An 11,121-nucleotide genomic window follows, 5' to 3' on the forward strand; every position below is an offset into this window, starting at 1 on the left:
CCCGTCCTCCGCCCCTCCACCCTCGGCCCGCGAGCCAAGCGGGATTTGTCTCCTCTGTTGTCTTCAGGTCGTCTTACTTAGGGGAAGAAGACACGACCACGACAGTCTGCAGGGGACGTGAGCTAAGATGTTTATTTTCCATCCGGTCGGTCAGCCGGGGGTTGGGTTTGTGGAATGCTCGTGTTGAAACGTGGCGTGGCGTAGCGTTGCAGCGCTGTGCAAGAGTCCCCTTCTAGCACTCTCTACAGCCCAGCTACAGGTTTGCCCGACCTGAGGGTGAGGTGAAGTAGGTGAAGCAGAAGCACAAGCACGATCACCAACACTCACCGCCCGAGCTTCGAAAACCCTTACTTTGATTAAAAGTAACTTCGTGTTTCGCGCAGCAAATTTCATTGTGTTCCACGCGGTTATCGCAGACTTGGACATTCGCTTTAGCTCTTGGAAAAGAAAGGACCCATCAAGGATCTCATGTGGAGGGCTAAGTAGACGAGGATCGCGGCGCTGTCCTGCCACCTCTCCTCTCTCCCACCTACCTACCCGGGCGCGGGCGGTACCTCCATGATGGTGTGGTCGGTTGCGCGGCGCACGACGGCCCCAACCTTGGCGCCCCTGTTTGGACGCGCTCTGGCGGCCCCCACTGGGCTGGGCGGGTCCGCGGCGCCCTGCCGTGGGGTGTTTGTCGAAGTGCCGAGTGGACTCGGGACGGGGGTCGCAGTGTACAGGTGACCTTTGGCCCTGCACGCCCCGAGCGCGACGACGACGCAATGCCGGAAGTGTAGATAAGGACGGTTAATTTAAGCCGGGGCCGTTTGTGCTGCGCAGTGCCCTGCTTCCGCCCCAACTTCCAGGAGAAAAATTAAATTAAATTTTTTGATGGAGTGTTGTGTGCAGCAACATGTTTCAAACGCGGTCGCTCGCTTCGCGAACGATTCGTGGAAGTGGGCCGCATACGTTTTGCCGGCCGCCGGCGCCGGGCGGAGCCGACAGAGTTGTTGTGCCCGTGCCACGGACCGCGGCCGGGCTCCATGCTAATTTGTGGCTCTGCTGCGGCCCGACCGCTGCTGAGCACAGCCCCACTCAGCCCCGACACAGTCTCCACGGCTGCGCCTCAGCACGCTTGTGCGTCCCTGGCGTGTACAGTATGTACGTTGCCGTGGTGTCGCAGCGGTCCACTCCGCGGGGAGGGCTATGCCGCTCAGTCAGGGGTGGCCGACGTGACGGCCCCGGGCGGGGATGACGGTGGTCTACGGGCAACACGCCTCCGGGGCCATGCAGATAGCCCGTGACTGCGCGCGCGTAGCCCAGCAGCGTGTGTCTGTCTGGCACTCTGGCATACCGTTCGGCCTATTGCGGTGTCTGCCGCTCCCTGACCACCTCCGCTAATTGTCCCAACGTGACGCACCGGCCGCGGTCCCCCTTGACGCGCCCCTCTTGGTGGCCGCGCTGGGGTCGCTCCGCTCGCGGCCCAACGGCGTGCTCCGCTGCACCCGCCGCGCTGGCCCCCCGTGGCCCCCGCGCGACCCGCGGGACACGTGACCAGGGGCGCGAGTAACACGCTGTGTACACAGAACCGGGCGGCACGGCGGCGCGCTGCCGGCGAGCTGCCCCAAGGTCGCGAGCGCGGCGCGGCGGTAGCTCCGCACTTGGTCGGCGGCGAGGTGCGGTGCGGCGTGGCGCGGCGGGTCAGGTGGGTTAGCAACAACATCTGCTTTGGGCGCGCGACCTGCCACTGCCCCGCTTGCCCCGCTTGCCCCGCGTGGGCCCGATTGAAATTCGGCTGGTTAAGTTTTAGTTCAGTTTCAAGCGCGCGAGGCGCGCGCATTTATTTCATCCATGGGGTCGGGGTGCGGGGTGGCGGCGCTGCGCCCCGCGCTCCACCCGCGGACGTGGAAGCCGCCAGCCTGGCCGCAGCCGCGCGCGGAAGGGCTGTGTGCCGCGGCTCCAGCCCGCTGGTGGGGCGGTGCCCGCGGAGCCCGTGGCGGGGGCCCAGCGCGGCCGAGTCCACTGCTGCGCCACTTTCTCCCGGACTTCAGCCCCCCTCCTCCAGCACCTCCGCGCGGTGCCCTCCCCTCGGCGGGGCTGGTGAGGCGAGGCGGAGGCACAGGTTGCAGGAGCAGACGAGGATTGCGTCCTGTTACGTGAGCGCGGGTTGAAGCGCCGCACTGAGCCTCAGTGTTTATGTTGTGCTGCTCGCTGGCCCGCGGCCCGTGGCACAAGGTTCTCGAACGGGGCATGAATGCGATGGGGGCAGAAACCTCATCTGCAAATGCTTCAGAGAACCACAAAGAGTGAAGAAATAATGATCGCATAAAGTTGATAACATGTACAGATCACCAAGCTCTCACAATGTTGACGAATAGTTTTAATCTCCGCTGTGTAGACCTTATCTTAATTTTTTTTCTGTGTCCCTTCCATACCCCGTGTGCGCGCTCCGTAGTCTCTCGCGACGTGGAGTACAGCGGCCGCGCGTGGGGTCTCTGCGCCGATGCTCCGGGACGCCTCGGGACTTCCCTCTCCCGCTCTTCCTCACACTTTTGTCTCACGCTTCGTCTCGCTCTTTCCATGTTGCAGGCGACCGAGTGTCATGTGGTGATCGAGTGGCCCAACTCCCTCATGTGCCCTCCGGGAGCTGTGGTCGAGCAGCAAGAGAAGTCGCGCCTTCACAGTAAGTGCTCACACCGAAACCATTAGAGTTTTCAATAGTTTTCATAAAGTGTGTACTAGTCATCAATTGTTTGATCTTTTTCAGACGGTATGACTACAATATTCACCCTCTTGGCAATCGCGATGGTCGGCTCAGGCATCCTGTACCTTATACGAAAGACTCTGTGCTGGTCAGGAGTTCGCAGCCGAGTAAACAGGCTCATGGGCTACAAACACTCCAGTTTGGTCACTTACCACGCGGTGAGTAGGAGCTGTAGTTAAACTGCTTTCTGCAGCCTGTTTAAGGACTGGCCAGTTAATGAGAGTTTTACTTCTCTTCTCTTTGCAGGACCCTCAAGAGGAGTGGACAGAGTTTGAGGCACTCAACGAATAAAAATGGAATAGTAAATTATATTGTTGGTCTTCAAAGTGTAAACTGTTATCAATAGATGAGCGCGACTCTCCGTTGGAAGCTAACAAGCTAAGATAGGCAAGGCATATGGATTGCAGGTGTTGGCTGTGTGTTTAAAAAGAGTTTGTTTAAAGGGGTTTGCTACCAAATGGTTTGCTGAAGTCTGGATTGACTGGTGATTGATTTCTGTGTTAAGGTCTCTAAAAGTATGAAATAATTGAAAATGTGCCGAATATCAAACTCTCTTGTGAGTTTTTTGAATTGTGATCAGTCTCATGCTATTCTCAAGACTGTCTCTACCCTCCATCATAAGTCTGATTGAGTGTTTACTCGGTGAAGATCAATATGTTCTTTGAAATGTATACTATTCTTGACTTAAACAACTAGAACCTCCCATTAGTGACTGAATACTGGGGACCTGCATTTAAATTGCTTCGTCAGATGCCACATCAAATGAGATTGAAAAATATGCCTTACTTGAGGTGTACTTAATTGCTTACCAAGAGCTTGCACTAATTTTTTTGCTCGGACTAGATGCATATCAGACATAACAACTATTCGCTGTGCCATATTGATTTTCTTTATGATTCGTTAAGTTACATCAGTTATAGTGTTTTACCTATATATATTTGTGACTTGACTTATTCTGCACTGCAGATTTGTTAATTTAGAAGATTGGCGCATATTTGTAGATGGTAGATTTGTTTTTAAAATTGCGGCAATACTTATTATGTATCCTTAGTATTTTATATTTCTAGTCATTTTATAAAATAATCATGTATGTTAAATTATTCAAAAATAAATTCCGATTATTAACCATTTGCTTTCCTGTGATTAAGTTTCTTAAATATGTATGTCACGTATGTACAGTAGTATTTTGAAATGTGATAGTCATTGCTTGTATGACAAAGTAATTTTAATGCTAGAAAATGAACAGTATCACTAGAAAGTAGGTATTCCATATTTATTATCCCTAGTGCGTATAGTTTTATTATGCAATTGAGTGAGTAGTTCCGTTGTACTTCAGCAGCACAAGGCACACTGTGGGGTGGGACTTCCCCGCTCTCTAAGTCTTCATGATGTCCTAATCTTAAAGTGTAATTGTGTTCGATAAATAAAACTTATATATCCACTATGCGTGTACCGTATTGCCCCTCGCCCCCCTAACGGCGCGTGCCTCGGTGTGTGCGCCGCCACGGCGCCACCGCCTCCTCGCCGAGGCCCTGGTCCGTCACCCTTGACGTGCGGCCGCAGGGCGCGACGCCCGGCCACAGTCTCCAGTCATCGTCACGTTGCCGACCAGCCCGGCAGACGACGCGACGCGACGCGCACACTGGCGAGGCTGGACGAAGCCACGCACCTCCGAGAATGACGCCCGCCTCTAGCCCGGGAGGTGCACGATGAGGGTACGCGACGCCCTCGCCGCTCTCGTCCTGGGGCTGTGCGTCGTCGGCGAGTGGGTGCCGGTGGCCGTCATCGACCGCGGGCCCGAGGTCCGGAGGCCGCAGGGGCCACAGGCGCAGCACGAGCAGCACGGGGCCGCAGCCCAGGCGGCATTCCCTGCCCTACAGCCGCTGCCCGCCACCGAGGAGCCCATCGGACCGCCAGGACCACAGGACGACGTCATCACCATCCGGAGGACGGTGGGCGACTCGTACTCGAACAAGAAGGGCGTCGTCGTGCCCCCAGCCGGCGACGGCAGTGCGGGCGCTGCGGAGGAGAGGCAGCGGGAGGACGACGAAATGCACGTCGACGTCGAGGTAGGCGAGGCCCACCACACATGGCCTGACATTGCACACTCCTTCGGATATCTGTACTATTGTTGGGACTGCCACCTGCCAACTTGTCCCACGGCCAGGATGACGTCGAGGTGCGGGAGGACACCGCCGCAAACCCCCCGGGCCAACAGGCCGCCGCGGAGCAGGGCGGCGCGGACGCGGCGGACGGGCTGCCGCTCGAGGAGCTCCGGGAGGCGCACCGGGCGCTGCTCAAGCAGAGCACGGCGCCCGTCAGCGGGAAGCTGGACTTCCTACGGCGGCTCAAGAACAAGCTGCTGCGACACATTGGTAAGGCCCCCGTGAGTGAGGGGGGGGGGGTCATCACGCGCCTCACGCGCCGTTGCATTACGGTCTCGGGGGCAGCTGGTGTGACGCGCGGTGGGGCGGGGCGGGGCGGGGCCAGGAGGCCAGGTTCACGGCCTCCGCGTGGTTGCCATTAACACCATGTGCATTTCTGCCGCCCCCCGCAGCCTCCCTGATGCCGCAGACGGCGATGGCCCTGGCCGGCGTCGGCGGCGGGTCCCCCAGTGGCCAGGCTGAGGGCCGCGGCCACAAGGGCATCGGCTTCCCCTCCAACGAGGGCACGCTCATGTCTCTGGCCTTCCTCGTGTTCGCCGTCTTCCTCGTCAAGGTGGTGCTGGTAAGCTTCGTCGTTCTGGTGCCCGATATGCACGGCGGAGACGGAGCCGAGTGTCGCTGACCTGCCGAACGATTTGCAGCAACTCATCTACGCCGTGCAGAACAGCCAGGCCAACGCGGCCGCCGCGGCCGGCGTGCGCGTCGCCCAGATGCAGATCCCCAGCCCGGTGATGCCCGCCTCCATGGGCACCATGATGGGCACCATGATGAACATGGTCCCCGCCATGATGCCCCCCATGATGGCGGCCATGGAGCCCGCCATGGCCATGCGGGGGAGGGCACGCCGGGAGGCGCACCAGACGGACGGGCTGCTCCGGATCACCGCCAACGTCATGGAGGCCATCGGCAGGGCGCGAGACGGGTTGGCGAGGGTGGGTGATGGGTAGCAGATGGGCAACCAGACAATGTGTGATAGAAAAACAGGACGATCTTTAATAAGTGATTTCATAATAATCAGCAAATAGTGGTACAAATCAATGCAATCAGAGAGATAGGACGTTTTGCCTTGATATGAAAAACAAAATTGTAACAAATTAATTTTAAGTCAATAAATGTAAAAACTACTGTTTTTTCTTATGTTTATCGGATATTGTGTATTTAGCATATGTCTTAGTTGGATCATACGGTTCCCATCGACTGGCTGGAAAGATATGCTTATTACGTTCATACCAGTGCCTCAGTAAAACTTTGCCTGCATGAGAGTCCTCTTTCTCCAGAGTTGCATCATTGGTCATCCTTACATCATCGTGGACATCAAAAGTAAAAAGTGGTCCACTTTTACCACGAGCCTGAAAATAAATGACTTTTGTCAGCAAATCATATGTTTATTTTTAAGATAGAAAACTTAAGTATTTTATAAATTTACCTTCGTCACAATAAAATCATAGAATGTGTAGTGATGGGGTAAAATGAGGTCCTCTTTAACATACATTAATTGGTCAGCCATCACTGTCTTTAGTTCGCTGAAATCCTTACGCAGAATCTCCAAGCATCTTTGCAAGAATTGGTAAATAGAGTTACCTGTACAGGCAAAAACAAAGGTTTTAAAAAAAGGAAATTTGAATAATTTCATCCGTTTATGATATTTCTAAATATTCGGTTCAATAAACACAAATGTTACCTTTTTTCATTCGAACTGTTCTTCTGTGACCAGAACCATCCCAATAACTGAAAGTAACTTCAATTTCTTCTTCTTTCAGTTGTTGCTGTTTAGCAGCCCATTCCTAAGATGAGAGAAAAGTTGAAAGTAATGCAAATGGATACATTATATAGCAGCATAGATATAAAATCCAATTTTTAATACCTGTCTCAGTTCCTCTCTCAATCTATTTTCTTCTTCTTCTCTTTCACGGTCTGGCAAAAAGCTTGTATCAACATCAGGATTTTTCCTAATTTTTTTCCTTGCAGGTACTGTGTATTTTTGTTCTTTCTCATCATCATTTTCTCGTTTAATCTGTTACAATACAATTATGATATATTTGAGACAACTAAGTAAACTTGCTTTTTTAATCCGCTAAGTAATGGAATTATTAAAACTTACCCCACCCGTTAATTCACCCATCATTTCATCAATTGCCTGCTTTTCATAGGCAGACATATATTCAGTCAATTCTTCATCCAGAGGCTCTTTTTTTATCTCTACACCAGATATGTTTTCTTTACTTGATGCTCCACTAGTTCCAGCTTTGGAAGGACTAGATGGTGTTCCATCTTCATCCTCTTTGCCCTCTTCATCTTCATCCTCCTCCATAGTAAACGACAGGGCTTGTATCTTTACTCAAACAAATCATGAATTAACTTTACATTCTGTCAAATGTGTAAATATGATTGAGGAGTAGTATTTACCTGTCTTTTCTGACGATCTTTTTCTGCTTGCTTAGCCTCTAAGGCTCGTTGTTTCTCACGGTCTTTCTCAGCTTGTTTCTGTGCTAATTTTCGTTCACGCTCTTTGACAATATTTTCCTGTTTGGCTTTCATTTCATCAAGGGTGACAAGACCAATGGTTGAGCTCTAGAGGAGGAGGATAAAGTTAAATTATAATTCACACAGCAAAATGAGCAACCCGTGTACAGAGAAGAGGCATACCTTGAGCTGTTGTTCAACAGCATCATAATGAGCAGCAAATTTATTTTCAATATTGCTTATTTTAAGTTCTTCTTCAATTTTTTTCTTGCGAAGCTCAATTTCTTCCAGAGCCTTCTCACGTTTCTTCATGAGATGCATTGCTCGACCTGCCTCACTGGCAGCACCCTTGTAATGAGCCATTGTGAATTGGTAAGGTTACTGTACGGAGAAAATTAAAAATCTGTAAAAGATTGAAAATGTCAGATGTCATATACACAGGAAGAAATTAGAAGGCATGTGTCATAAAACAGTCCCCGTCATACGTGTTACAGTTTTATAACGAAGGAAAACAGATCAAAATAAGTAACAGAGGGGATACAAGAAATCAAAATTTAAATTGTATTTAGACCCTTGATCTTCCTTAATGATTGAGAAACAGTAGATTCATTTTAAGGTTAAGTCGTTCATATCTTACGGAGCTATAGCTTCCTAAGATCATGGACAAATTACAGCCCACAGAAAGGTTTGGAAAGCACTCTGTGATTAGGGAAAGAGATTTCGAAAAGTGACATTACCTGAAAAATACAAAAGGCTTCACTTTTCCAGAAACTTCAAAAAATTCAAACGTCTGCAGGCGTTTGTTGAGTTTGTTGTTGTTTTTGTTTGTTATACTCTCGATTCTTGATCTCGACTCTCGATCTCGAGGACTGAGTGTCAAATGGGCCGTGAGTTTGTTTACGTTTCCGCAGTTGTTTTTAAAAATGGCGGTGCAATGGCGGCTATTTTCGGATTATCCCGAAAAATTGCATTGAAAGTTTGTTTACTGAAATGCGAGGTGTTAAAGTGGTATCCGATATTACCCACGAGCTTCGTAACAAACCAGAAATAATGGATCGAACTCGTATGTCAGCTGCCACTAGTTCTTGGTTTAAGAACTCAAGACAAATTTACAAGCCACCGGTAACCGGTTGAAGGGGTAAAGTTACCATTTTCTACTTACACCATGGATTTTCGGGTGGAATCAGCAGTGAATGCTCCCCAAACTTGCATGAATGGAAAGTGCAATCCAGTTTCTAGAGGAAATTGGTTCCTGTCGAGTAACAAAGCTTCCTCTTTAATTTTCTGGACAAATAATGGAGAGGTAAATTGTTGAAGGTATAATATAAAATCACAAGTTTTTGATGTCTTTATTAGTCATGTCTCATATCTTTTAGGTCATAGTGGACACTGAACATCAATCTCCAATTTCGTCATTATGTATTTCTCCAGCAAGTAACCCCTACATATGTTCATGTAGTGACGACAAAGTAATAATTTGGAGTCTCAATGATTTTCACTCAGAAAATAAAGAATGTATGTAAAGAGAAAGTTTACTTGCCATGATAAAATAGAGAGGGAATGACTATACATTTTGATTCCGTTATCAGTTTGTAGGAAACCAAGTAATGGTCTTCTTGTTGGGATCAGCCTGGGTACCATCAGAGACTGCTCTATAAGCTGTGACAATGAATGGCTCGCTCTTTGTAGGGAAAATGATGTGTGGGTCGTCTGTCTACAGGTAAGTGAGGAGAGATTATTTCATTACACAAATATTATCTCTGTGGCTTTAGTCTTCTTCCTGTCTAAGATGTGTTCATCTATTGTGCGTTGAAGCATGCAAACGGCATCCTCTCTGCTGTCTCACACCATAATACACTAGAACCTACTGGTGAGCCACCATCTCTTTGTTGCTTCTCTCCTGCTCTCCCAAATATTCTTGTCACCGCTGATGATTCCAATTCTTTTAAGGTATAGTATTTTTAGTACATCTATGACTTGACATTTTTTTATTACCAAGGTGATGTCATATTTTATTCTCCTCTAGGTATGGAATGTTGAGTCAGGCCTATTAGTTCAACGCTCAGCTGTTGGAGGTTGGCACCGCATATCTTACTGTGAGTTTGTGGGAAGTGGCACATACCATGGACACTTACTAGTGGGGACAAATCGTGGATCCATTCATCTTTTCTCCATTAGCCCCAACAAACCTCCCCGTGAATTAGCACAAGTTTGTGCTTTACCATCTGTGCGTAGTTCGGTGTTAATAATAGCAAAATCTAATGGTAAAGATGTTTCTTAGTTTTTAAAAGTAGTTTTGGGCTTCTTTTTTGTCAGGTGTGAGTCCATTGTGTTTTGTCAAAAAAATCCTTATTTCAGATTCAAACAATGCAGGAGACTATGAAAATGGAAGGAATTTGAATTATCTGAACGGCCAGGCGGAGAACCGTCTCGCCGGGCGTCCGCCAACGACTCCGCCAGGTAAGTGCCGGATCAATTATTTAACGCCCGTTGCAGGTTCCCTCTGAAACTCTTACACCTCTTCTTCAGGAGGTCTAGGCGAAAGCTGTGAGGCGGGCTGCGTCATACTCAGCGCGCTCCTGGTTGACGCCGAGCCGCAGGACACCCCGGAGACTGTGGAGCCCTCGGAGCTCCCGCATCCGGACGAGGAGGACCGCGCGGTTGCCGAGATCCTGGCGCCGGCGCCGCTGCTCGTCGTCTGCACCAACCTGGGCCTGACCGTGTACGACTGTCACTCGTGGGAGTCCGTGGCCTCCAGCTCCTTCTCGGGTGAGTCTCGGTCCTGCCATCCTGGTCTAGGCGCGAGGGAACTCGTCCCTACAACGACTGTTTCCCGAGGCCCGCTCGTCTCTGCCAGCTTCACGGAGCTTTGTCAGCTCTAGCCGCAGAGCCCCCTAGGCGCTTACAAGGCGGGCCGCCGGCCCAACACAGGTGCGTGGCGGGTTGGCCTACCCACCGCGTTGCAGGCGCTAGCGCGTGGTGAGGCCTTACCCTGAGAACTACGCGTTTTGTTCCGATAAATCTCGCATTCTGTGAGCAATGAAGAAATCCTAACTTTTTCCATCCAAGGGCCGATCACATAAACGCCCTCCTCGCGGCCTCCCAACTTTAAAGCGACCGCCCGTAGAACGTGCCACGCATTGTGGGGACACGGGGCTCCTGGAGAGGGCGGGACGTTGATCTTACCTGTCTTGTCAGATTTGCTGGACGAGGACTTCTCGCTCGTGTCCGTGACCTCACTGGCGGGCCGCACTCCGGACCAAGTCCGCTGCCTGCTGTGCTCCGGCCCCAGCGTCTACCTCATCCGTGCGCATCGCGCGCCCGGACCGGCAGCCGTCAGCCGCGAGCTGAGCTTCCTCGCGACGTAAGTGTCTCGCTGTCCCCGTCAGCGCCAAGGAGACCGACAACCCAACCCACGGGCGTCCTCGACTCTGCCGCAGGTCCGCGGTCGGTGCCCGGTCGCCGCTTCGTGCGCAGTTCTCAAAGCCGGCCGTGGACGCGGCCACGGCGGCCTACGGGGCGTCCTCGCGGACCACTCGCAAGGGCGCCGTTGGCACACCCGCGGCCCCGCGGCCCGTCAAGTCCTCGGGCTACGGCGTGGTCAGCGACGCGCGGCAGCGCTTCATGCCCGTCATCAACCGCCCCCGGCGCCCGCCCGCCGCGACCTGCGCGACCAGGGGCGCCGGGTGCGGCAGCCGCGGACTCCTGTCCAAGATTGACGGCGACCTGATGCGGACGTGGACACCG

The 11,121-nt window shown here is 51.7% G+C and overlaps 4 protein-coding genes across 4 annotated transcripts in view; 3 read left to right on the plus strand and 1 right to left on the minus strand.

Moving 5' to 3' along the window:
* Window positions 1-4,190, plus strand: part of LOC113203147 (cation-independent mannose-6-phosphate receptor) — a 42,107-nt gene extending 37,917 nt beyond the window's left edge. The window contains exons 21-23 of the mRNA XM_026417673.2: window positions 2,572-2,665; window positions 2,750-2,904; window positions 2,993-4,190. Coding sequence (XP_026273458.1) covers window positions 2,572-2,665; window positions 2,750-2,904; window positions 2,993-3,037 — 294 coding nt within the window. The 3' untranslated portion in view covers window positions 3,038-4,190. The remainder of the gene's footprint in view (window positions 1-2,571; window positions 2,666-2,749; window positions 2,905-2,992) is intronic.
* Window positions 4,191-4,903: 713 nt separating this feature from the next.
* On the plus strand, window positions 4,904-6,036 carry LOC113203239 (uncharacterized). The gene is made up of 3 exons (XM_026417818.2): window positions 4,904-5,121; window positions 5,304-5,473; window positions 5,553-6,036. The coding sequence occupies exons 2-3, from the start codon at window positions 5,312-5,314 to the stop codon at window positions 5,856-5,858; spliced, it is 468 nt and encodes a 155-aa protein (XP_026273603.2). The 5' UTR covers window positions 4,904-5,121; window positions 5,304-5,311; the 3' UTR covers window positions 5,859-6,036.
* Window positions 5,880-8,252, minus strand: LOC113203197 (protein FAM50 homolog). The gene is made up of 8 exons (XM_026417768.2): window positions 8,112-8,252; window positions 7,558-7,777; window positions 7,318-7,482; window positions 7,013-7,243; window positions 6,776-6,925; window positions 6,593-6,695; window positions 6,338-6,492; window positions 5,880-6,260 (listed from the first exon to the last, which is right to left on the minus strand). Exons 2-8 carry the CDS (start codon window positions 7,735-7,737, stop codon window positions 6,033-6,035), a joined length of 1,212 nt encoding a protein of 403 aa, XP_026273553.1. The 5' UTR covers window positions 7,738-7,777; window positions 8,112-8,252; the 3' UTR covers window positions 5,880-6,032.
* A 49-nt stretch (window positions 8,253-8,301) lies between these two features.
* The window catches only part of LOC113203240 (WD repeat-containing protein 27-like), a 6,587-nt gene continuing 3,767 nt past the window's right edge, over window positions 8,302-11,121 (plus strand). The window contains exons 1-9 of the mRNA XM_052269987.1: window positions 8,302-8,677; window positions 8,751-8,889; window positions 8,964-9,094; window positions 9,190-9,324; window positions 9,401-9,638; window positions 9,733-9,834; window positions 9,904-10,143; window positions 10,573-10,738; window positions 10,815-11,111. Of these exons, the coding sequence (XP_052125947.1) occupies window positions 8,540-8,677; window positions 8,751-8,889; window positions 8,964-9,094; window positions 9,190-9,324; window positions 9,401-9,638; window positions 9,733-9,834; window positions 9,904-10,143; window positions 10,573-10,738; window positions 10,815-11,111 (1,586 nt within the window). The 5' untranslated portion in view covers window positions 8,302-8,539. The remainder of the gene's footprint in view (window positions 8,678-8,750; window positions 8,890-8,963; window positions 9,095-9,189; window positions 9,325-9,400; window positions 9,639-9,732; window positions 9,835-9,903; window positions 10,144-10,572; window positions 10,739-10,814; window positions 11,112-11,121) is intronic.

The sequence above is a fragment of the Frankliniella occidentalis genome, unplaced genomic scaffold, assembly GCF_000697945.3.
Source record: "Frankliniella occidentalis isolate FOCC.00 unplaced genomic scaffold, Focc_3.1 Scaffold107, whole genome shotgun sequence".
NCBI lineage: Eukaryota > Metazoa > Arthropoda > Insecta > Thysanoptera > Thripidae > Frankliniella > Frankliniella occidentalis.